The sequence below is a fragment of the Balearica regulorum genome, chromosome 20 (genome assembly GCF_011004875.1).
Source record: "Balearica regulorum gibbericeps isolate bBalReg1 chromosome 20, bBalReg1.pri, whole genome shotgun sequence".
In the NCBI taxonomy this organism is placed as follows: Eukaryota; Metazoa; Chordata; class Aves; order Gruiformes; family Gruidae; genus Balearica; species Balearica regulorum.
The window spans coordinates 6,835,087-6,858,836 of record NC_046203.1 but is presented as its reverse complement, the minus strand read 5'-3'; the positions used below and the strand labels follow the sequence as shown (position 1 = coordinate 6,858,836).

The following is a 23,750-nucleotide window of genomic DNA, read 5'->3' as shown; positions in this document are numbered from 1 at the left end:
TAAATAATAGCAAGTGTGTAAATACTCTGTTCAGTAATTTCTGATTTTGTGTCATTACATCGCTTTACATCATTTGAAAACTAATGACTGAGAAGAAATTCTTATGAGGTCTGTCCACCTTTTGTCTAAAGTAAAGTTTAGGATGTACAACTTCGGGGGAAAAAAAAATCTTCTGTTCAGGTCATGAAGGGAATAAATCTAACCTTCCCTGATACAGGATTTTAATAACAACATCCTGTTGTTCTAGACTCGGCTGCAGGAGCTGCACCGACTATGGGAATTGCTGTTGGAAAAGATGAGGGAGAAAGGAGTCAAGTTGTTGCAAGCACAGAAGCTGGTGCAATACTTACGGGAATGTGAAGATGTCTTGGACTGGATCAATGACAAGGTATATTATTACCTGCCTTTACTGTGTTCTTAATGGGAAATTTGATGTGTTTGTGTGGAAAGTTTCTATTAACTTGTTGCTGGAGTTCAGGTAGTCACAGAGAGCTTTTAAAGGCACCTATACATTTTGTTTAGGTTATTCATATTGTATAAGCAGTAGGTGTGCAGGCTACTATTCCTTCTTTTGCAGCCACAAAAAAAAAAAGGTATTAGACTAAAGGAGGAAGCCTGCATGTTGGAGACCATAGTTAAACGTAATCAATTCTTCCTTTGCTTTGAGGAGACCTTCATATTTCTCATAGTAATAAAATTCAAGTTTTCTGTAAGGGAAATCTACAACATGTAAAAGCAAATGTTTTTTATAAATGTTCTAAATGATCTGTTATGGAAAGTAGCCAGCCTAACCTGCAAGCAAAGTGTATGTAATTACTTAATGATTGGAGTATCTTTAGATATATGTTGTAAGGACATTTGCTCTGCAAGAGAACGGTTGGCTCTTGATTCTTTGAACTCTGAGAAAACAGACCACAAACCACACTATCAAGAAAAAAAGCCACAGAATGATCATATAGGTTTTCTAAATGATAGTTTACTATTTTGTGTCACTGTGGGTTCAAGCTATAAACCCTGCATAACTGTTCCGTAACATGACGGTGCACTTTTCACAAAGAAATCTTGCATCAGAAGTCTACAGCAAATGCCCGTCAACAATCTAACACTGTAAACAAATTCTAGTCACTGTGTGTATTGTGAAATAGCATGGGCAATTACTTTGTAGTTTTAAAAGTATGGTTTTTTCTATGCATATTTTCTTTCAGTAATTTAGGTTGCTGTAATAGTGATCGTTGTGCACAGAACAGAAAACTTACTACAGTAGAATTGGTTTTATTCAATAACTTGGAAAATGAATAAGCAAGCAAGATGAAAAAATAATACCCTTACTGATCTTACATGTTTTCTGCAAAAACGGAAAAATGTTGTGGAGGGGGGAGTGGAGTTTAAAGGTGGAAGCAATGTAGTTTTAAATCTGACTTCAAACACAGTGATTGTAACTATCTTTGACCTGTTCGAAATCAGGACAGATTGCTTCCTGATTTCTAGTAGAGATTTCTCATAGGTTATACTGAAATTGAGTTTTTTTCCCCTCAATGTGCCAGGAAGCAATAGTGACTTCAGAAGAGCTTGGTCAGGACTTGGAGCATGTTGAGGTTTTGCAGAAGAAGTTTGAAGAGTTCCAGACAGATCTTGCAGCTCATGAAGAAAGAGTAAATGAAGTGAACCAGTTTGCTGGTAAACTTATCCAGGTAAACATTCACGTGTGTTGAAAATCTCTCTTGGCAAGTCTAGTATAACCCAGCAAGCTTTTGTCTGCAACTTCCTCTCTTTTCCCCCCTGGTTTTGTAGCAGATCTTTAAGTTTTACTCTACATGTGCCTAGATCCTTGGTTATCTTAATGTTAAATGGTCATCATTTGATTCAGTGGTTCTTCTGCTGAACAGCTTGAGTAAATGCCCCAGCTGAGAATGTTCCTGAAAATGTAGAGTGTAGCGATTAGTAAGAGAAACTGTCGTATTTGGGATTAAAATTATTTCCCTTGGACAACCAGGATTAATAAATCTCTTGCAGTTTGTCATCCGGGGCTTGATCAAGGATGGAGACAGGACAGGAAGTATTGCATTCCAGGGGAAAAAAAATACTGTTTACAACTCTCTTCCCATTGACTAATTAGTACTTAGGGAAACTTAAACTACTTCAAAAGTATTGAACGTTTACGCAGTGAGGTTTCAGGAAAACTGTTGGATTGAGTGATCATCTGGAAAGTACAGTTCTTATAAACTGGTCTCTTGAAAAACAGAAGTGTTTTGAGATTTTTGTCGATGGATGTAAAACCACAGAACACATGACAATAGCATTTTTCCTTTGCTCACTAGGAACAACACCCCGAAGAGGAACTAATAAAGTCCAAACAGGATGAAGTAAATGCAAGCTGGCAGCGCCTTAAGGGGCTTGCCCTTCAGAGGCAAGGAAAACTCTTTGGGGCAGCTGAAGTTCAGCGCTTCAACAGGTATGATCTTGGCTGGATCTGCTGAAGTTATGTAATATTTGTGTGGATGTTTAGCGATGCATTCAGCTGCATACAAGATTATGAGAAGAGCTACTGTTGTCTTATTTTTTTGCTTTACTTTTCCTCATGACTTGTTGAGTGAGGACCTTGTTGTTCTAGAATTACTTTAGAATAGTCATTCTGATTTAGCTTTTCAGCACTTGGCAGTTTTTTGTTCATTCTTGCTCATGGCAGTTTTGCTTCCCTTTCCTCCAAGGGCTCTTTCCTCCCAGTTCTGTCCTAGGTGAGCCTTAAAAGGGGTGTTTATTGTCAGATGGATGTCAGCCCAATTGTTCTGGGGGTCTTTGAGCAGTGTATTTCTATACTCATCTCTATCTGCAGCATTTTGAGATTTGCTGTAATTAAGTCAGAAAAAGGTCCAGAGTGGGAAATGGACCCACTAGGTGATGGTGCTCAGTGGTGCTATAATTCCTTGTTTGCATCTGGTGACACCATATGAAGAATGGCCTGCCAATATGCTTCAAAGTTTTTTGAGATTTTTTTTTAAAAAGTCTAGTTTTTTACATTTGTTTTTTTCTTACTTTTTAAGAGACGATTGTTGTTGGCTGCAGCAGTTATTTATATGGGTTTGTATGCCAGTACGTCTGGCATACGTACACGAAAACATCCTGCTTTCTTCCTTTTTCCATGCAAGATAGACTGCTTTCAATTTGTGCTTTGTTTTGAAGGGATGTGGATGAAACAATCAGCTGGATTAAGGAGAAAGGGCAGTTGATGGCCTCAGACGATTTTGGCAGAGACTTGGCCAGTGTGCAGGCTTTATTGCGTAAGCATGAAGGCCTGGAAAGAGATCTTGCAGCTCTGGAAGATAAGGTACCCATAAGAGATGCATTTTACCTACAATTTAAATGAGAGAACCTGCTTGTAAAAGGCTAGAAGCTTATTCACTGTTTGTGACTGGGTTTAGGTTAAGGCCCTTTGTGCAGAAGCTGACCGTTTGCAGCAGTCTCACCCAATAAATGCCTCTCAAATTCAAGTGAAACGGGAGGAGCTGATTGCCAACTGGGAACAGATCCGAACTCTGGCAGCGGAGAGGCATGCTCGTCTTAATGACTCCTACAGGTAAGAATACTGTCATGCTGAAATGACCTTTCTTTTTTATTCAAATTTGACAGAGAGCTCTTGGTAGAAGAAGGTAGGTATGCTGTTTACAAAATTTTTGAATGATTCCAGTGTTTTCAGAAGCAGTCTCGTTCAACAAATCGTATTTACAATAACTTGTTGTAGTAAAATATTTATGTGCTAAATTAATACTTACAGCTTTTGGTCATTCTCTGGATGTGGATCAATTATGAAAATAGACACCTTGATATTTTAGGATGTTTGCCTTTTCTCCCATCTGAGTTGATACCTGCATTTTGAAGTACATTGTCTGACTGTTTCAGTTTTGGTGGTTTTTTGTTGTTTTTTTTTTATACACATATTACAAATCTGTTCACTATAGAGTCCTTATGATTTTCTGTGAAGACTAAAGTACAGTATATTGTTTGATGTATTGTCCTAGACTAAATGAAGTACCTGTTTCTGTGATAGTTGCTTTGTTGCTGTGGGATTTGTCTTCATGCAATCTTGTTTCTATACTAGCCTTGTCCGTGAAACATAATCTGTTAGGTCACTATTGAGAAGCCATACTAAAAAGGAACTTATCCTAATAAGGTGGTTAGTTTACATCCTTTCTGGTTTTGTTTTTCTGCTGTTTGTTCCCTCCCCTGTGATGTAAGATTTATGGTGGTGGAGACCCACATAAGTAATCATTCTTCCTTTGCCTTCCCTGTCAATTAACAGCAACTTTAAAAGAGAAACAGAGACTGATCGCTTTTGCTGATAAGTGTTAGGCACATGCCAAAGACAATAACTGTAAAGGTGTGCTGAAAGGAATCTAATAATTTGTTTGCTTGTTGTTTTGAGGCTGAGGCATGTGCTGTTGAAACTTTCTGTCAGTTCACCCACACATACACTGTGTGATGGTTGTGACAGAAGCAGTCCTCTGGGCTACCTTGAAACACTCTGCTTGAGAGCTACCTTTTGATTCTGTTGTCTTCAACATGCAGGCTTGTAGTTAGGAATATTCCTTTTCCTTTCAATTTAAGTTATATGCAAAACATGTCTTGAGAAATTGATTTTGAACCTAGCATTTTCCTAACTTTAAAAGGTTTCTTTTTATGATTGAGAACATGTTTAGTTATTTAATATTCTGATTGCATTTTGGCATTGTCTTGGTTAGTTTCTGTCTGAAGAACAGCTTTTATGTTTGTAACCCTTTCTTTGGGGTGAGGATGGAGAAACTATGCAAACAAGTTATTCCCAACCATTTTTTTCTTTGGCTTTCCTAAGACTGCAGCGCTTTCTTGCGGACTTCCGAGACCTCACCAGCTGGGTGACTGAGATGAAGGCTCTCATAAATGCTGATGAACTTGCCAATGATGTGGCTGGAGCAGAAGCCCTTCTAGATAGACATCAGGAGCATAAGGTATGATGGTTATACAGCCAAATCCAATCAGTAACCCTCAATGACTGATTGGTATGTCTAACACAGTTTCTGAGTCAGAAATGCTGATGATGTATCACTAGAATCCTTTGATCGTGCAGCTAACACAGAACTAGATTGCTGTCCTGATTTAATATTTTTACTTTGTTTCTTGATAGTAGATATACACTAATAAATAAGTATTTAAGAATGCTTATGATAATATTTTATAAAAAAAATAGTTAGACCTGATAGCAGTCAGTTGGACTTAAGATTTAGCAACTCCTCATGATGGAGAACTACAAGTAAGCAGAAAGAGTGCAGCTTAAGTCCAACCTTTAGTTTCATTTTAACATACGAATTTATACTTCCCTTATCTGCACTGTAAAGTAACACATTTCATTCTAGTGTTGTGTCCACACTCTATTCTGAGATAAATTTTGGTAACAGCTTATTCACATTCCCATTCATAGGGAGAAATTGATGCCCATGAAGACAGCTTCAAATCTGCTGATGAGTCTGGCCAAGCTTTGCTTGGTGCTGGGCACTATGCTTCTGATGAAGTTAAAGAAAAGGTAAGTTGAGAGCAAGACCTCCGAGAAGAATTTTTGTCTCTTTCTTCTGTGTCCCTTAGTTTAAAAGTTAATTTCTTGTTAAGATCGTAGGCTGCAAAGTATTATCCCCCTAGGTTACAGGGCTTTTTTCATGTATTTAAGTAATGTGTGCTTTTCCTTCTCAAATTGGCAGCTTCTGCCTATCTATTAGTGGGAACTACTAGGACTATTAGTACTCGCTGTTAGGAGCTATTAGTATATCTTTCTTCCAAAAGAAAAATGGGTTATCTGTTTATCTAAGTTTAGGTTTGCTAAAGTAAGGAGTATTTCTAAATTTTGGTTTTCAGACTAATGGGGCCTCTCATGAAGTGTGCATATTGAAACATTGGTCAATCAGTTCAAATGCTGTGAGAACGGGCCAAAGAGATTTCAGAGGCTGAGAGAGCAGGATAGTTTGCTGAACAGCTTCTTTTACAAATAGATCCGCAGTCAAAAAAAGCGGTTGTCCATTACATATCTCTGTGTAGATTTAATTTGGAAAAGGAGAAGTTTCTGACTGAAGTCAGAAGGTTGTAGCCACTGCTCAAGCTTGATAAGCTGATAAAAGGCTTGCCCTATATGAGGATGTCAGTAACAAGAAAATTATTCTTTTCAGTCCAGTCTGAAAAAGTTATTTTTAGTCCAGTGTCCACTTTTTTAGAGTCACAACTTGATTTTACATTGAGATGGAAATGAACCAGACTGTTAAATAAAATTATTATATATTCTTCTTCCCAATCCATTAGCTGACCATTCTCTCAGATGAAAGATCTGCCTTGCTAGAACTATGGGAGCTTCGCAGACAACAGTATGAACAGTGCATGGACCTGCAGCTTTTCTACAGAGATACTGAACAAGTTGACAACTGGATGAGCAAACAAGAAGTGAGTGTTTATCTTTGAACTCTCCGGATACAGTTGATTTTAATTTGTGGCTAGTCTTCTGTAGACTTAAACAATCAGCATTTACTAGTGGCAGTGACTGCCACTAGACAAGCACTAATGAGCAGGGTGCTGTGCAGAGTTATTTATCTGACTGCCCAAGCTGCTACAATGACTGTTTCCATCGAATGCCGAAACTATTAGTTGTGACAGGCTGGCTTGAGACCGCTTTTATATGTGTTAGCTCATGTTAAATGCTGTTTGAATAAGAAGCTAAAGAGAATTATTCAGAACCTTTGGCTGTCAGAGGCGTGTAGGGAGCACCATCCCAGTACATCATCCTTTACTTTACAATAATATCTTACGGTAGGAAACATCACTGCCCACGCTTGAATTGACTTAGAGCAACTGAGCTTGGCAATATAAAAATCAATGATGTGGTTGTTTCCTTACTTTAGGCATTTCTGCTGAATGAAGACCTTGGTGATTCTCTGGATAGTGTGGAGGCTCTTCTAAAGAAGCATGAAGACTTTGAGAAATCCCTAAGTGCCCAAGAGGAGAAAATCACAGTAAGACATTTATATTAGTTGATCCTTAAACAGGCAAGAAATAAAACAAGTGAATTTGTTGACTGGGGAGGAGACAGTGCTGGAGGATGACAGAGAAGGATGGGGATTGGTCTGCAGACTGATCCACTGTTACGTGGAATGTATTATCTCTAAATTACACGTATTGTCTCTAAAATGGAAAATAGTGGAAAAGATAGGATAGGGCTCAATTGCTGCCTCAGAACTGAGTAACCTCGTGCTTGTATATCATGCCAGCACACGTGTGGATAAAGATTTGTCAAAAATCTGCAGTATTCCCACATGTAAGATGATGGTACAGATAAAAAAGGGTGTAACAATAGCTATTTTAATGGCTTTCTGTTAGTTTTACTGTGATAAACTTTTGAGAATTAATCTACTAAGTAAACTTGCATAAACAAGTTTTATTACACCAAGTAAATGGAAAACTGTTTTCTCTTTAGGCATTAGATGAGTTTGCCACTAAATTGATTCAGAATAACCATTATGCCATGGATGATGTTGCTACACGCAGAGATGCTGTAAGTATCTAAACCAGCTTTGGACTGTAGACTTTAAATTGTGTTCTGCTTGATTATTCTAAATGGTATGACTGCAATATAGGATAAGTCAAGGGAGCTCTCCCATAAGTATGGATACAAGCTTGAAAAACTTAAAAACCTTTACCTTTTTTTTTTTTTCCTTCAGCTGCTGAGCCGCCGAAATGCCCTTCACGAAAGAGCTATGTACCGCCGTGCTCAACTGGCAGATTCTTTTCATCTGCAGCAGTTTTTCCGAGACTCTGATGAGCTAAAGAGTTGGGTTAATGAAAAAATGAAAACTGCAACAGATGAGGCATACAAGGTAAATGCAAAGACGAACGTTAGAATAATTTTAAGGCAATACCAGGCTTAATGTAATCAGTCAAATGATACAAAGCAGCATCAGCCAAAATGTTGCTGCTAGTAGGCAGTATTAATGGCAACAGGAGGAATTGTGATTTCTCCCTGACCCCAAAAGGGATTTTCTCATCATGCTGTAATCATGCTTATTCAATAGCTCAAGTGTTCCGCTTTAAGGTGCATTTTTGGCACCAAATTCTCTGGTGTCATCTTGGCATGTATATGAATGTAGTCTAAAAATTCTGCAGAGGCCTATAGTTACTAATTCTGGATTGAAAGGTTCTTTTTCTTTCTTCATCTGTAGGATCCATCAAACTTGCAAGGTAAAGTTCAGAAACATCAAGCTTTTGAAGCTGAGCTTTCTGCTAATCAGAGTCGTATTGATGCACTGGAGAAAGCTGGCCAGAAGTTGATTGATGTCAAGCACTATGCATCTGATGAAGTGGCAGCTCGCATGAATGAAGTTATCAGCTTGTGGAAAAAACTTCTGGAGGCCACTGAGCTCAAAGGTACAACTTGCTCAGAAAAATACGGGCAATTCTTTTTTTTTTAGAGAGTTTAGCCAGGAGAAGACAGGAAGTGAGTTAAATGAAGTAGAAAACTTAAATCGTCTTTTCCTCTTGCCGCTCTGTCTCGGTCAGGTATAAAACTGCGTGAAGCCAATCAACAGCAGCAGTTCAATCGCAATGTGGAAGATATTGAGCTATGGCTGTATGAAGTTGAGGGACACTTGGCTTCTGATGATTATGGGAAAGATCTTACTAATGTTCAGAATCTTCAGAAGAAACATGCCCTGCTGGAGGCAGATGTTGCTGCCCATCAGGTAAGGGAAATAATTTTTCTTCCTGCCCTGTCAGAGCTGCTCACTCAAAAGAATTCACTCCAGAGACCTTAGCAGGTCTGTTTTTTCATAATTTTTGTAGCTTTGGGCTTTACAGTTTATTTATCAGAACTAATTTTGAACTGTAATATAAATTGTGTGTCTCTAAGAACAACATCTTCATGCCTTTGACAAAAATAAGCTTTTTCAAAACAGTAAAATAATGCCATACTGTGACCTGCTGACAGCACTGCATTGCTTTGTGCTGTGAATGCCAACTTAAAAAGATGTGCTGTGCTTTGCGTGGGAAATAATTTCCCCTTAAACTCTCCATTTGCAAACAGCTTATTCTTGTTCGGTTTGTTTTCATATAGCTCTAAGAAATAGGAGGGGAGGGAGAACAGACGTGCTTTTAAATATAGAACTTTACAGCAAATGGTTCCTTTGTTTGTAAATGATGTTTAGGGGAATTAAATCCACAGCAAGAAAATCAACAATATCTGCGTTCCCACAACTAGAATTATCAGTTGTTAACAATTGAAAAATGGTTTGTCTAGAGTAGCACATCTGTAAAGTTAATGTAATTTCAAAAATCTTTTGGTTATGTTGTGAAATTGACAGATTAAAACCAATAACATTTACATTTATGTGTTGAATATTATCCAGGATGTAACTACTACCAAAATTATTGCACTGGCAGTGTGCAGCTGGGGTTCTCTTCTTCTGTCACAATATAACTTACTAGCTAAGACCTGAAAATATTTTCAGTCACTGCAACCATCTTACAGACATTCTGACATAATGCTATCGCTAAATTAATTTCAGGATCGCATAGACGGCATTACCATCCAGGCACGCCAGTTCCAAGATGCTGGGCACTTTGATGCTGACAATATCAAGAAGAAACAAGAAGCTTTAGTAGCTCGTTATGAAGCTCTAAAGGATCCTATGGTAGCTCGCAAGCAGAAACTCGCAGATTCTCTTCGCCTGCAGCAGCTTTTCCGTGACATTGAGGATGAAGAGACCTGGATTAGGGAAAAAGAACCTATTGCAGCTTCAACGAACCGAGGTTGGTCCATCCCGATATCACCAGGACTTATGTGTCAGAATTGCTCTGTTACAACTTGTCTCTTTATGGAACATTCTGTGGAAATTTTTGAAATGTTTCTCGTAATTGACATTGCCTGGAGTTACATATTTGCGATCACCCATGGTTCTTTAACTGATATGTTACTTCTACAGTTCCAGTGGGTAACTTAGTTTTCATAGTGCTCTGTCTTCATTGTGATAGTGCTTATTCTGCAAATTTGTCTAGCACTGGTTGCAGCTGCCTTGAAATCTTTGTTTAATCTAATGGTCTGAATTAGCTGATTAGCTGTTTTCTATCTTTCAGGCAAGGACTTAATTGGTGTCCAGAATCTGCTAAAGAAGCACCAGGCTTTGCAGGCAGAAATTGCAGGCCATGAGCCCCGCATTAAAGCAGTCACACAGAAAGGAAATGCTATGGTGGAAGAGGGTACGTCTCGATGTCGGTTTTCTTTAACTCTTCCTCTTTCAGAAATCCAAAAGTCTTTGTGCGGGACTTTGTTTTCTGGCCCTGTACAATTAAGAATTGCTACCTGTTTTTATCCAGGCAATAGGCAGGTACCTGTTAGCAGGATGAACTTCTGGTCATTCTTTCACCTGAAAATAATAATAGATTCCTTGGTGGGAACTTGTCATGATTTTCACACATCTCCATCTGCTTTTGACAAACACATATGAGCCCTGTATTCAGCAACTTTGCGCCTATGATATTTAGTCTCCATTTTTAGACCTATTAAAGGGTATTATCTGAGATACATAATCTCAGATACAATATCTGAGAATCCTCCACAAAGGTAGTAAGAGTCATTCCTGCTTTTGAATAAGTAGGCATCTATGTTTCTGACTGGGTGTTCTTAACATCAGAATACTAAAATAAATTTCCCTGATTCCAGGATTCAGAATGCAGGTCTGAAATAATATATCTGCTGTCAAAACTCTGCCACTGGAAAGAGATGACCTTTCCTGTTTCATCATTGAGAAGAAATGTTATGTGGCTTATTTTGTTCTTAATGATTCAAATATTCCTAGTACAGTTTGATTGACAGGTACAGTGTTTTCCAGTGTTGTCCAGGCAAAAGGACAAGCTGAGTTGTGCTTTCATTATTCTAGTCAGAATAGGTTACATAGGTTTAAATGGGTCTAGTTTCTGTGACTTTTAAGAAGTACAAGTAATCTTTTAGTGTGTATTACTTGCGTCTCCTGAAGTTCTTCAGTTCCCTCTCCTTCCGTTACCTAGGACACTTTGCAGCTGAGGATGTGAAAATCAAATTGAATGAGTTAAACCAAAAATGGGACTCTCTGAAAGCTAAAGCATCTCAGCGTCGACAAGACCTAGAGGATTCCCTGCAAGCTCAGCAGTACTTTGCTGATGCTAATGAGGCAGAATCCTGGATGAGGGAAAAGGAGCCCATTGTTGGCAGTACAGACTATGGAAAAGATGAAGATTCTGCTGAGGTATTTGAGACTGTTGTTTGAATCAATTTTGCGTAAAACCAGCCAGGATTTGTCCAGTGGTGGAAAAAAAAAAAAGTGAGCTCTATTAATTGCAGGATTCTTAACAAAAAGGGTAGAAGACTCTTGCGTCAAGCTGAATTTTCTCTCTGAGTCAAAAGATGACAGTTTTTCCTGTGTCTTAGTTATTATTGCACATGAAATTTTGCTGTTCAGTGTATGAAACCAATTGCGAGGAAACTTTACGTTTGTATTCAGTCTTTTATAGTTTTGTGGGGTTTTCTAAAAGTATGATGAGACTAGTATCAGCAAATTCCTCATGTGATGTTGCATTTCAGTATGAGTCTGGTTTTCACTAGTTCATTGGTCTGGAAGTAATTTTTTGTCTAGAGTTATTTTACTAGTATCGTTCTGCAGTCAAACACCACATCCCAGGCACTGTTGACTGACATGTCATCAAAATGAAGTGCAGTTTAAAGGCATACTTTCAAACTTAACGCTATTTCCAGAGTGATACATGGTATTCCTGGTCAGAACAAAAGAATGTTTCTGAGATAAGGTAGAGGAAAAGCACCAGAAGAATTTAGACCACTATCTAGCCTGTGAATAAATAGAAGTGGTTATTCTTATGAGAGTCACAAGACTGGCAGCTCTGAAAAACCCACGTTCCTTGTGTATGGAGCTAAAGTGTATATATATTAAGCAGAGTAGTATTTGTAAAATGGCTAGGTGTACATGTTGTTTTTGTCATTCACTTTCAGGCTCTTCTGAAGAAACATGAAGCTTTGATGTCTGATCTTTCTGCTTACGGCAGTAGCATACAGGCGTTAAGGGAACAGGCCCAGTCATGCAGGGTAAGGAAAGATGCTAATCGTGTTGCTAAAATTCTTGGGTCAGCAGAAGGTAAAGACAAAGCTTAATAACAATTGCTGCTTTTGAGAACCTATTGCAGGCTGTACTTGATTTCCTCAAAAAATATAGTGGCCTGTTCTTATGCAGCTATGCTGCATTGGAAGTAAACAGTATAATGTGGTGGTTTTCAAGGTTTGAGCCTAGACAGCACCTATAATGTATCTGTCTGCATTACATTTATTTCAACAAGAATCATTATAAGTAGCTTTAAGTAAGGCCGAAGTATTTTTAGGACAATGACATTGATTGTAATAAACATGGAACAACTCATTTTTCTTGTGCTGCTTCTTTTGTTAGCAACAAGTTGCTCCCACAGATGATGAAACTGGAAAAGAGCTTGTTCTGGCACTCTATGATTACCAAGAGAAGAGTCCCCGGGAGGTGACTATGAAAAAAGGAGATATCCTCACCTTACTCAACAGCACCAACAAGGTATCCTCTTGCCTTCTGGTTTGCTGAGCTGCTTGGCTCACTTGGTGTTGTGTGTTCTGCGGAGCGTTTTTGGATTTGTGGGTTTGTTTTTTTTTTTTTAATAAGAGCATTCAAAGAAGTTAAAGAATTTGCACGTTTAGTCCATGTTCCCATTCAGCACTTTAGCACACCTCTTTGGCTCATTCTCGTGACTGCTCTATGGCTGCCAGCTTTTTGAAGTGAGATAAACAACTTACGCTATAGGGCATATGTCTGTGAGAAAACTTATTTCCCTGCTGTTGAGGAATTTTTGACCAAACATGGGAGACACAGAAGTAAGACCTAGAGGTCTTCAAGAGACAGTTTGTTTGAAGTGATCTCCATAAAAAGAGCAAACTGTTGTGAGCATCACTGGTTTTCTTGTGTTTATAGAAGCCTCTAATTTGCAGCTTTCAGTTGCTCAGCATACTTTATGCTTGGCGCTTTCCTCACAGTGGTTGGTTACTTTTTTTTTGTCTTTCTAGGACTGGTGGAAAGTTGAGGTTAATGACCGTCAGGGCTTTGTACCAGCTGCCTATGTGAAAAAACTAGATCCTGCCCAGTCTGCATCCCGAGAGAATCTCCTGGAGGAGCAAGGCAGCATAGCATTGCGACAGGAGCAAATTGACAACCAGTAAGATCTAACTGATGAGATATGACACCCATCCAGCGTTTCCTGGCTTGACTGCCTTTGCCTTGCATATCCCAGAAGTTTAGGTTGATGCCTCTTTATGCTAGGGAGTAATTAATTGGAGCAAAACAAGGGGCTGCTCTACCAGGGGCGCCATATTGAGTTGTTTTATTCTTATTCTGGATTTTCTTGTTGCTTTTCCCATTTTTTAACTGTAAAACTCATGATGCTAGAGCTCAACTTGCTGTCTGACTTTCAGTATTTTACGTGTTCCTTTTGTTGTTATACCTAACAACTTAAATTTGTTTGTGAGTTACATCTGTCCTAAGCAGGTCTTGTATTTGTAGTTGTCACTTCTTAATGTGTAATCTGTTTTGAAAATCTTTCTTAAATTTGGTTACATAAAGTACAGTACCCTCCCTATATAGGGCTGCCTCTGGAGGTGACCCTCCTGAAGAGCTGTGACTACTTTGGTGCTAGCTCATTACTTTATTTCCTGAAATGTGGTGCCATTATTTGTTGCCATTAAATGGGCTGAAACGTGCCCCCCTCCTGTTTTTTTTTTCTTTTCTTTTTTTATTTTTTTTTTACCTTTTAAGAGGAACGTGCTTTTGCAAATAGAGAAACCTGCGTGACTGCTTGGTAATGACCTCCTAAAGCACATGGTAGTTGTAGATTAGTTTCAGGCAAGGACTGTGGGTGATAGCTGTGAGCTACTGGCTCATCTTATCAAGCCACTTGGAAGCCAAAGCTGAAAGTTTTATGCCTACTCCCATCTGTTTGCACAGCTACACTGTCATTCTACATGAGAATTTCTTCCCACTCTTTTTTTTTTTTTTTTGAGTCACCAGTTATTACAGTGACATACAATAATTACTAGCTTTAGCTCTAGAATTAAAAAAAAAACCCAAAACAACCACCAAAACAACCATCCCCCACCACCACCCCGAAACAACCCCCAAAACAAAATAATGAAAAATCTTGTACCAGTAAGAAGAAATGATGCTGGAAAATTGTGACATGTTCTTCAGGATTTTAATAGTGTATAACTTTATGGGTTTGCACACTGCTTCTATGAACTAGAACAGGGGTGCCTTATTTTTGAGCTAAGGAGAGGGGACCACTCTTTTAGTTTTTAATCAAATGACACAACAATCAGGAAATGAGGGGACCTTATAGAGAGAGTTCAACTGTACTGCTGAGGTTTCCTTATGTGAATTGTACTCCTGGTCTGATTTGCTTTGTTTGCTTCTGAATGACACCTAATTTTCTCCATTTAAATGTGAACTCTTAACCATCTCCTACCACAGACAACCCATGGATGGAGCTGCTGCTTTCATTATTTTTGTTAATCTGACTAATTTTTTGCATGCATTTGCTGTGCTCCCTCTGTCTGTGCAGGACTCTCATAACTAAGGAAGTCGGCAGTGTATCTCTGCGTATGAAACAGGTCGAAGAACTGTGAGTAGGATTAGCCCTTTCTAAACCATGCTGTCTTCATACTGTCACTGTTCATTCTCCCTTTGTTTCTTTCTTTCTTTGGGAAAGCTGCTCCAAAGAGACACAAAGGAAGCAATTTCTGCAATGTGAATTATTTTAGTTTAGATGAGTGTCGTGGTATGTGTTTCATGTGTTCTTTATAGCCAGCCAGCTGCTTATCTTGTTGGTCACCTCTGCACTGCTAAATTAGTTGATGATGTTATTTTCCATTATGCGGATTTTGCTTACCAAGTGAGGCTTTAGTGGTATCTAGGCTGTTTTCTTTATAAAGTATCTCTTGCATTTTCTGAGGTGCAGTTATAAATACTAATTTGTTTATATAAATATAGAAAAAAATATATATCAAGTATCACGTCATATATGAATGCCTTAGAATTTGGGAAGGGTGGAGTTGTTATAGTTTATCATATAAAGTAACATTCATGCTGAGTAGTCAGAAAGTATTAGTTTGTTTATATAGGATGATTGGTTTTTATTACAAAATTAACTTAATTTTCAAACTTGTGTTCATATCTCCTGTAAAAAATACCAGGTTTGCATTATGGTCTTGGAAGTTGCTGGGAGAGTGAAAGCAATAGTGTTCATTGGCTGTGCCTGAGTGTCTTTTCATAGAGAATATTTCTTGAGAATCGAAAGCGACAGCATTATGTTGATCTCTGAAGTGCTGCAAAACAACTTTGAGGGAAGGTCTGCCTCTAGAGGAATTTTGCCCCAGATCCTCTATGAGCTTCACAAGTGTTTAACACCTAAAATTGTGCGCTGAGGCAAACTTCTGCAGTCGGGGCAGTCTTCAAAACTGTTTTCCTGCATGCAGTAGCTCATTCAAGTCAGGGTAGAATGTTTCCATTCAAACCTAATACGAAAGATTCTTAGTTCCTTTTTATCCACCGTTAAACCAGGATAGACAGGAAACCACAAAGTCTTGGCTTCCGTGGAAAGCCTTAGAGTTGAGTCCAGGGTATCAAGGATTTTCTTCAACAGACTTTGTGATCTCTGAGGAGTTGGTTAGGAAAATGCTGCATTGTTGAACTCTTCAAGTTGGGAGGTATAATTCCTCAGTGTTTTTGCTTGTGTGCCCAAAGGTGGGAAATGAAAACATTGTAAGGCTGACCTTTCCCCATGTGAGGCCCCTGCAGGTATCTCAGCAGTGTCTTATGTTATTTGATTTAGTAACATCAAAATGGATATCTTCATGACTTAATAATGAGAATCAGTTGCTGCTGTTGATCACTGCAGTAGACCAATGTGCAATCTGATTCAGGATATTAAAAAAAAAAAATAATCCAGATGCCACTAGAATGTCTTATCTTCCAGAAGATTTAAAATAGGGTAACAGTAGAATGGGTGTTAAGAGTGTGGCTTTTCTGAATGCAGGTTCTTTAAAAACAATCTATGCATTGCTAGAGAGATCTGCAGTTCAGTATCAATGACTGTAAAACTTTGATGGCTTTATTCAGCAATAGTTTGGGAAAGGTCTTGTAGGATCATCTGTGTCTAGTTGGTTACCAGGAATCAAATAGGAGACATCAGTTTTCAGCCATTTATTTAAAACCACAAGGTCTTTTGAGGTTTATTTGCCTGTTGAAACCACTTTAAACATTTTAGAGGTTTTAATTCGCATTTATTCTAATATAGAAGAGGAGAATTTTGTTGGGAATTCCACAGATATAAAACAAGTGTATGTGAAATGAGTTTTATGGATTTCCCAGTTGAATATAGTTGTGTTATTGAAGAAATAACACCTATTTTTAAACATTTAGCAGATCTTGCACTGAGTGATGGCTAGGGAAGACACTTGTGTCCGATAGCTGGGAGGCTATTGGATTTTAATAATCTGATGGCAAACTTGATGTACTACTTAGAAGGTAAGACCCTGTGGAGTCTTTCCTGCACTGCAGTGCTGCTGTAGCTTAAGAGCCTACCCTGACCTAAGCTGTGATTTGGGTTTACTTTTGCCCAGTGAGGTGTTGCATGTGGAAGGTCTCATTTTGGTGTGCATATCCATGTAGAGGAGAAACGTGTACAGTGTACATTTACCTAATTACATACAAATAGATCATTCAGTGGAAGAACAGTGTGTAGACTGCAGAGATTTCCCACATCCTTGGTGATACCAGAACTTAGTAAATTACTGTTGACTCTCACTTCTGATTGCCCTCTGCTTTCCTTTTCTGCTTGTTTCAGGTATCACTCTCTTCTTGAGCTAGGAGAAAAACGTAAAGGCATGCTAGAAAAAAGCTGCAAAAAATTTATGCTTTTCCGTGAAGCTAATGAGCTTCAACAGTGGATCAATGAGAAGGAAGCTGCGCTTACGAATGAGGAAGTGGGTGCTGACCTGGAGCAGGTAGAGGTGCTACAGAAGAAATTTGATGACTTTCAGAAGGTATGTTGTAATGCTGCATAATGTGTGTGGTGGTTCTGCTCTCCTCTCAGGCTTTCTGATCATATGTCCGTGATAATTTTTCATAGTTGAGAAGGAAACATAGCTTTGATTGAAAATAAGGTGTATATATACATTTTTTTTAAATTCTGTTTTGTGAGGATAGAATCCCAATTCAAAAATCTTGAGTTTGATTACAGTGTCCATGTTGCTGCATGCTTCCCAAGCTCCTGGAGAACTGAAACTCTCTTTCAACACATTCAAATATAGAACCTGCCAAGCTTTCATTTTATGTAAAGCATAACCTTCAGTTAAGCTAGTCCTCTTCCTTTTTGTTGAAAGAAAAGATGCATTTTAGTTTCCATCTGTAGAATTTTTCCCAAGATATGAAAAAAATAATTCTCTGCTTCAAAATGCTAATAGGGTTTTGGTTTTATTTTTTCTCCCAATTTTTGCAATACTAGTTAATTTTTTTTTGTCTTTGCATGAGGTGTGAAAGAATTGCTTGGGCAGATATACTTACTCTGTCCACTTTGGTAAGATACTGAGCACTGAAATGTGAAGATGCCTGACCTTATAGGTTGGAGAAGAGAGTGATTTGGTAGTTCTGTGGACGTTATCGCATTTATAGCTTGAAAGTTGGCTAACAAACAATTTGAACCAATCTAATATTGTAGGCAAGAAGATGATAGCAGTTACTGGATTTGGGTTCTTTTTAAAATAAGCTAATGGTTGAAATTAAAATGTATCACTTATTAAAATATAAATGCAATTTTTCCACTAGTTCTTTTTTAACCAGGTTCCATTTCTGCTTTATAGAAAGCTCTCTGTCAATCTGTTTGGCTGGAAGCATATAAATGTCTTAGTAAAATAATTACTTTTTAAGTTGGCTTTTAGCTTATTCCTGCAGTAATATGGATGATAGCTTTTGATCTTCATGTGGTCATGTTGTACACCTGACAGTTTAAAAGTGTATTCCATTCCTCATTGTTAATTAACTTTGTGTACAGAAAACCTGATACTGCATTTCTTTAATCCATTGATGCTTGGCACTGGCAGCTGGGGTTTCTTGGCATAGACTGTCATGCATTGTATATTCACTGATAACTGTAAAGGTTGAGTGTGCTGAATGCCTGCTGCTTACAAACCATCTACTTTTTGGCACTCCTGGGGTGCCAACTTGTTCCACGTGTTTTGCTTGTGTGAATGTTAATGCTGTGATATTTTACTGCTCTATGCAGGATTTAAAAGCTAACGAGTCACGTCTGAAGGACATAAACAAGGTTGCGAATGACCTGGAGTCAGAAGGGCTAATGGCAGATGAAGTACAAGCAGTACAGCAACAGGTCTGGTTTTTTCTAACTTAGTCTAACTCTCTTGAGAAGCAGAAGACTTTCTTCCTTTCTTTTGTCTGCTCTCTTCCGCTTTGTGTGTCATTGCAAGATTCTAGCTGTTCATTTTTGCTCTTTGGTCTGGTAATACTGGTATTCTAACCAGAGATACTTAATGCCTGTTCTGTAGTGTGGCCACCACAAGGGTACCCTAAAAAGTGCTATAGCAAATTGCACCATCTAGAGCTTTATTCTGTTCTTTTTTTTAGGAATGGAAGGTCTTTAAAATAATATTAAGTCATGGACAATCCATGCATTAGCTTTGCTTCATACAAATTTGAAATGTCATTTCTTTGCAGGAAAGATGGTGAGGAATGCTAGGGGAAAAGAGAAATAAAATAAAGCTCAGCTTACAGTGGAGGACTTTTGGGTTGTTTTTTTTTAATAATGTACCTATTTTTTTCCCAGCTTTTCACATACTTGTGCTATTTCTGTAAATAATTCTATCCTGTGCCAACAGAGTATTGAAGCAGCTTGTTTATTTTCTGAGCTCTAAGGTGGTGTGTTCCAGTAGATGATTGTGTAGTGAAACTTCCGTTTCTGCTACACGTTTAGGTTCTGTGGGCACTATTTGGCTTAATGACATGCTGGTAACCAATTTGTAGAAGAAATGTTCTCAAAACCAGTAAAAGCTTGCTTTCTATTGTTTGTCCCTTTTCCTTTGCAGGAAGTCTACGGTATGATGCCCAGGGTAAGTGTTGATTTCTGAGATAGTGTGGCAATTATAACAGGTTTGGGATGTACAAGTAGAAGGTCAGTCATAATTGTAGTCCATTTCCATGAAGGAACTCAATAATGACTTTGAATGGACATAAAAAGATTATCTTATTTTTGATGCCTTTATTTCCTGAGTGTCTTACCCCTCATGACAAATTGATGCAGAGCAGGATAACCCAAAATGACAGAAATACATCCTTATAAAAACTTGTTTGTTTTGTTAAGGATTGAATATGGAGATTTTTTTAGATTTTGCTTCCTATTTAAAGCTGTTTCTTCACATTTTTAAAACAGGATGAAACTGATTCTAAGACAGCCTCTCCTTGGAAGGTAGGTGTCACCCAACAGGAAAGTAAAACACAAACTACAGCATATCATCTTTTTTGGACTTTATACCTTCTCATATGCCGTTTTTTCTTTTTTCTTTTTTTTTTTTTTTTTTTTTGAATCTTGCCACTCTGCTTTTTTTAAGGGCTGTTGACAAAGTGATTTTAACGGTGTCCTAGTCTCAGCAAGTGTGTGAATTGGTATTGATATAGGGTTAGTGGCTTTCATTTCACTTTTGCTTGTTTACTTCAACAAGCATGTTACAAAAATGTGTTGAGCATTCAGCAGGAGTTCACCTTCGTGTACTTGCATACAGATTCTTTCAGTATATTAAGATGTCATATAGGTACTACTCTTTGTCTAGATGGTTTTTATTTTTAAAACAAAGTCAAGCAACTATGTAGGCTCTCTATTTGCAGGTATGATTAGGAGAATAACTGAGAGAGATTTCTAATGGAAGTGCTCTAGCCATAGAAATTGCTGACAGTCCATTTTTTACCCCTCTGCTGTGAAACTCCATTTTGCTTTGAGCTTGTACTATAAGACTGATTCCAGTTTTTATACCAATGTTTTTAGGTATTACATGATCACTAGATGTGAAATAGTCCCCGTTCACTTAGCATGCATTCTTTTTTTAATGTAGCCAGCAGAAAGAAATGTTTTTATTCCTGAAAGTCAAAGCCATTTCTGTCCATATCCCTTTAGTAAGGAATGTGTTGTATTTGTATAGCAGTATCTTTGTCTTCCATTATTCATCTCTAGCTCATTTTCTATGATAGCTAGAAGAAGCCTTTCTCCATTCATTAGTGGCTTATGATGGAATAGCTGTCACCTGCTGATGCACAAAAATATCATGAATATTTTTGACATTATCCATCCAACATTGTGCTTTTCTCTAGCATTTAATTCTCATATTTCGTGTCTTCCATCCACCCTCTTAAACTTAAAGCTGCTTGTACATCTTTTAAGTTGTGTGACTATGGGAAAACCAGATAAATATGCAATACTTTTGGCAACATTGTAGAAAATGCAGCCATCATTGAGAATTGGTGATTTTTTTACACTGTTTTTTGGCACAGATTGTACACATGTACGTTGAATCCCAAGAGTCTTGTAGTAACTTAGCAAATGATAAGTTCTTCCCAGTGTGTATCTGCAAAGGGATCAATGTTGCAAGTAATCCATCATTGTCAGAAAAATAGGTGGCATGTCGGAGGGAATTTGTCATCATTTTTCTAATTAGCCTTCACCAATTCTGATGATGTTCTAGAAATATTTGAATTAACTGCTAAGCTGATTTTGCCAAAAACTCTGCCAAGAGTTAAACCATTTGGATGATTCCCACCCTCCCACCCCGTTTCCATGACTAGGGGTTTGGAGGTTTTTAATTCACTTATTGAATGTTGACTTTAAATTTTCTCTTTTCTGTTCTTATTAAGACTATTATTGTTTGTTTCAACTTATACTAACATGATAGTACTCACTTGTAAATTTCTAACTATACTTACTCTGCTCTATAATAGCATAGGTAATGCAACTAATTATTCTTAGTTGCTTTTGTAATTTACTTGCATTGATTTTCTTATTATTTGCTTTTCTGTCTCATCTTACACAACACTGTATTCAAAATGCTGTTTTAAAGAAATATCTAAAATTTGAAGAATTCAACAGTTTTCCTTGAAACCCTTAAAATCTAGGTTGTTTCTTTCTTCCTACATTGTTGCAGAGTTGTATTTTACAAAATCTTGTTTTGACCTGGGCCAAGTCATTATGGAATTTAAGGAGGTTTTTTCAGTCTGATTTTGGCTCTGATTGGTATAGAGTTGACTTTAATGCAACTTTTTTTTATTTCTGCCTTTTCATACAGTCTGCACGTTTGATGGTACACACAGTGGCAACCTTTAACTCAATCAAGGTAATAATACAACTTTTTCTGAGCTGATTTAAAAGCTGACAATGTTTTTTACCTTCCTTTTCCACAGTCTTTGTCTTTCATTAATCTGTATAAACCCTTTTTAATCAACTTATTGAAAGAAATATTGACGTACACAGCATTTGCTTCTCAGGTTACATCAATATCATATTATATACCTAAAATCGTTTGGTTTTAAATCTCAGGAGAAACCCTTAAAATTATTTTACTTAACTAGGCTACTTGAATTTGTGCATTCTTCTGGAATTAAGTAACCCTCACCTGTAGCAAAGATCCAATCTTGATTTTTTTATTTATCTTACTCAGGCTTGATGAAGTTTATATACTGTAAAAGAAGGAAGTGTAGCTATTTTAGGAAATCATCCAGCACTGCTCTCAGTATTTTCAGTAGACCCCTGAAATAAAGCCTGTAAGAATGGTGATGAAGAAGGGGTTGTTGGCATGTTTGCAAACGTCAGCAGAATGAAGTAGGTGTGGATAAGCATGGTGAACAAAATGTTACTGTTCGCTAAAGTTTTTTGTTTGACGTCATAAAGCTTCAGTGAATCCAGCATGAGAGTTTCTTGTGTAAACAGAACTGCTATAAAACTGTGGTCTGCAATATCAGTGGGGGGTTTCTGTTTGGTTTTGCTTTGCAGGAACTGAATGAACGCTGGAGATCTCTGCAGCAGTTAGCAGAGGAGCGAAGTCAGCTGTTGGGCAGTGCCCATGAAGTCCAGAGATTCCACAGGTGAGATGTTTGTATCATATTTGGTCTTAGTTCAGTAAAATACTTTGTCTGCAAGAGTTCTAAAACACAGTGGGACCTATTCTAAACAAATCGTACTTCAACTCCCAGTTTGTTCAGTGGAAGTTGGACCACTCACTGGTTGACCACCAGTGGTCCAACAAGAATTCTTTCTATTCTTCCTAGAAAAAGAAAGACTTGTTAATGTAAAAGCGCGGAATTGCTGTGGGTTGAGAGATCTGGACTACTGTCCTATTTTGCCAAAGTTTGCTTGTGTCATCTTGGGAAATAATTTAATAGAACTGTCAACTACTTGAGCTTCTTTGGAAATCAGTGACCTGCCAGGTATCAGACATCCTAGTATGACCTCCGTTTTAATTCTCTTTCTGCCTTCTCTTCGCTCAAATCAGAGATGCTGACGAAACAAAAGAATGGATAGAGGAGAAGAATCAAGCATTAAATACGGACAACTATGGACACGACTTGGCCAGTGTGCAGGCTCTGCAGCGCAAACATGAAGGCTTTGAGAGAGACTTGGCAGCCCTTGGAGACAAGGTGAAGTTGTGCGGAGGACAAACTCAAAAGCTTTCTTTTTATCTAGCAGAAATAATTGAACTATAGAAGAGATTCTTTTTTTCTTCATTGTGTTTATTTCCCTTTCTCTAATTCTAGGTGAATTCTCTTGGTGAAACTGCCCAGCGCCTGATCCAGTCACATCCAGAATCTGCTGAAGATCTTCAAGAAAAGTGTACGGAGTTGAATCAGGCTTGGAATAGTCTGGGAAAACGTGCTGACCAGCGCAAAGAGAAGCTTGGAGATTCTCATGACCTGCAGCGTTTCCTCAGTGACTTCAGGTAAAGATGCTATTCCCCTCCCCATTAATCTGTCTGTCTGGTATGTTATTAGTGAAGTATGTATGGCTTATTGTTCCACAGGGATATTTCTGAGGAGAGTTCAAAAAAGGACTGTTTTTCATGTTCTGACTTAAGTGGAAGGAGGGAAAAATTCTCTGTTAATGTGTGTTCACAGGGACCTTATGTCTTGGATCAATGGAATCCGGGGTCTGGTCTCCTCAGATGAACTTGCAAAGGATGTGACTGGAGCTGAAGCTTTATTGGAAAGACACCAGGTATGTGAAAGATGAAAAGTGTATGTTGTAAACATCAACAAATGTTTCTTTTTCTGACACTTTCCATTTAGAGTTCCCAAAATAGATCAGTTCCAGCTCTGCCATCTATTTATTTAATAATGTGTCTCTGTACCTTGCAGGAACACCGTACTGAAATAGATGCAAGGGCTGGCACTTTCCAGGCATTTGAACAGTTTGGACAACAACTTCTGGCTCATGGACACTATGCCAGCCCAGAGATCAAGGAGAAACTGGATATCCTAGATCAAGAACGGACAGACCTAGAGAAGGCCTGGGTACAGCGCAGAATGATGCTAGACCAGTGCCTAGAACTACAGGTACTCTGCTGCGTTTTTAAAAAGCAAAACAATTCC

At 38.1% G+C, this 23,750-nt stretch overlaps 1 protein-coding gene across 2 annotated transcripts in view; it reads left to right on the top strand.

Moving 5' to 3' along the window:
* The window catches only part of SPTAN1 (spectrin alpha, non-erythrocytic 1), a 51,992-nt gene that overhangs the window by 11,262 nt on the left and 16,980 nt on the right, over positions 1-23,750 (top strand). The window contains exons 5-34 of one of the 2 annotated variants that reach the window (XM_075772288.1): positions 248-388; positions 1,545-1,691; positions 2,319-2,452; positions 3,181-3,325; positions 3,420-3,574; positions 4,847-4,982; positions 5,453-5,554; positions 6,319-6,456; positions 6,912-7,022; positions 7,484-7,561; positions 7,728-7,883; positions 8,226-8,430; positions 8,563-8,744; positions 9,567-9,810; positions 10,135-10,257; positions 11,065-11,282; positions 12,041-12,133; positions 12,489-12,623; positions 13,127-13,275; positions 14,674-14,733; positions 16,957-17,155; positions 18,394-18,498; positions 19,211-19,234; positions 19,555-19,590; positions 21,455-21,502; positions 22,159-22,250; positions 22,658-22,802; positions 22,920-23,101; positions 23,277-23,376; positions 23,517-23,714. In XM_075772288.1, coding sequence (XP_075628403.1) covers positions 248-388; positions 1,545-1,691; positions 2,319-2,452; positions 3,181-3,325; positions 3,420-3,574; positions 4,847-4,982; positions 5,453-5,554; positions 6,319-6,456; positions 6,912-7,022; positions 7,484-7,561; positions 7,728-7,883; positions 8,226-8,430; positions 8,563-8,744; positions 9,567-9,810; positions 10,135-10,257; positions 11,065-11,282; positions 12,041-12,133; positions 12,489-12,623; positions 13,127-13,275; positions 14,674-14,733; positions 16,957-17,155; positions 18,394-18,498; positions 19,211-19,234; positions 19,555-19,590; positions 21,455-21,502; positions 22,159-22,250; positions 22,658-22,802; positions 22,920-23,101; positions 23,277-23,376; positions 23,517-23,714 — 3,981 coding nt within the window. The remainder of the gene's footprint in view (positions 1-247; positions 389-1,544; positions 1,692-2,318; positions 2,453-3,180; positions 3,326-3,419; positions 3,575-4,846; positions 4,983-5,452; positions 5,555-6,318; positions 6,457-6,911; positions 7,023-7,483; positions 7,562-7,727; positions 7,884-8,225; positions 8,431-8,562; positions 8,745-9,566; positions 9,811-10,134; positions 10,258-11,064; positions 11,283-12,040; positions 12,134-12,488; positions 12,624-13,126; positions 13,276-14,673; positions 14,734-16,956; positions 17,156-18,393; positions 18,499-19,210; positions 19,235-19,554; positions 19,591-21,454; positions 21,503-22,158; positions 22,251-22,657; positions 22,803-22,919; positions 23,102-23,276; positions 23,377-23,516; positions 23,715-23,750) is intronic. The other variant, XM_075772289.1, reaches the window with a different exon arrangement.